Below are 569 nucleotides of genomic sequence, written 5' to 3' on the forward strand. Positions count from 1 at the left end.
ACAAATCAAAACTTTACTTTCAATTTTCCTACACTCTACGGTCACACGTATTTCGTAACATATTCACATGCATTCATTCCAGGTAAATAAAAATGCTAAAAACTCTGCTAAATTTGTTTTACTCTGAGGTTTGCGTTGTCGGAATTTCTTGTGTCTGTAAAATGGTGATTGACTGCGGAATTCTTCCCCATTACCGGGTTGCTTGCAATGTTCATCATGTTTTTGGATATGTGGATTTCTTTCCGTTGGACCTGGAATGAACTTTTCATAGATTAACACTTTATTGAGTTAAATGAAGTGAACAATTTGTTCCACTCCATGGTCACAGATATTTCTTAACATATTTCCATGTGCATTCATTTCAGGTAGATAAAAATGTGAAAACCCTGCTAAATTTGCAACGCTGGGAAGCTCTGCGGGAATATTTCATGTGTTTTCTCGTTGACTGCTTAATACTGAGGAACTTCTCACTCTGAGGTTTGTATTGACGGAATTTCTTGTGCCTGTATAATGGTGATTGATTGAGGAATTCTTCTCCAATACCGGGTTGCTTGCAATGTTCATCATGT

The 569-nt window shown here is 36.9% G+C and overlaps 1 protein-coding gene across 1 annotated transcript; it reads right to left on the minus strand.

Moving 5' to 3' along the window:
* Window positions 1-63: 63 nt before the first annotated feature.
* LOAG_19326 (hypothetical protein) lies at window positions 64-569 on the minus strand (the record flags this gene model as incomplete). The annotated part of the gene is made up of 2 exons (XM_020451971.1): window positions 64-251; window positions 472-569. Coding segments are annotated over 2 exons (286 nt in total), but the record flags the coding sequence as incomplete, so codon positions are not given.

The sequence above is a fragment of the Loa loa genome (assembly GCF_000183805.2).
Source record: "Loa loa unplaced genomic scaffold supercont3.5405, whole genome shotgun sequence".
Lineage (NCBI taxonomy): Eukaryota > Metazoa > Nematoda > Chromadorea > Rhabditida > Onchocercidae > Loa > Loa loa.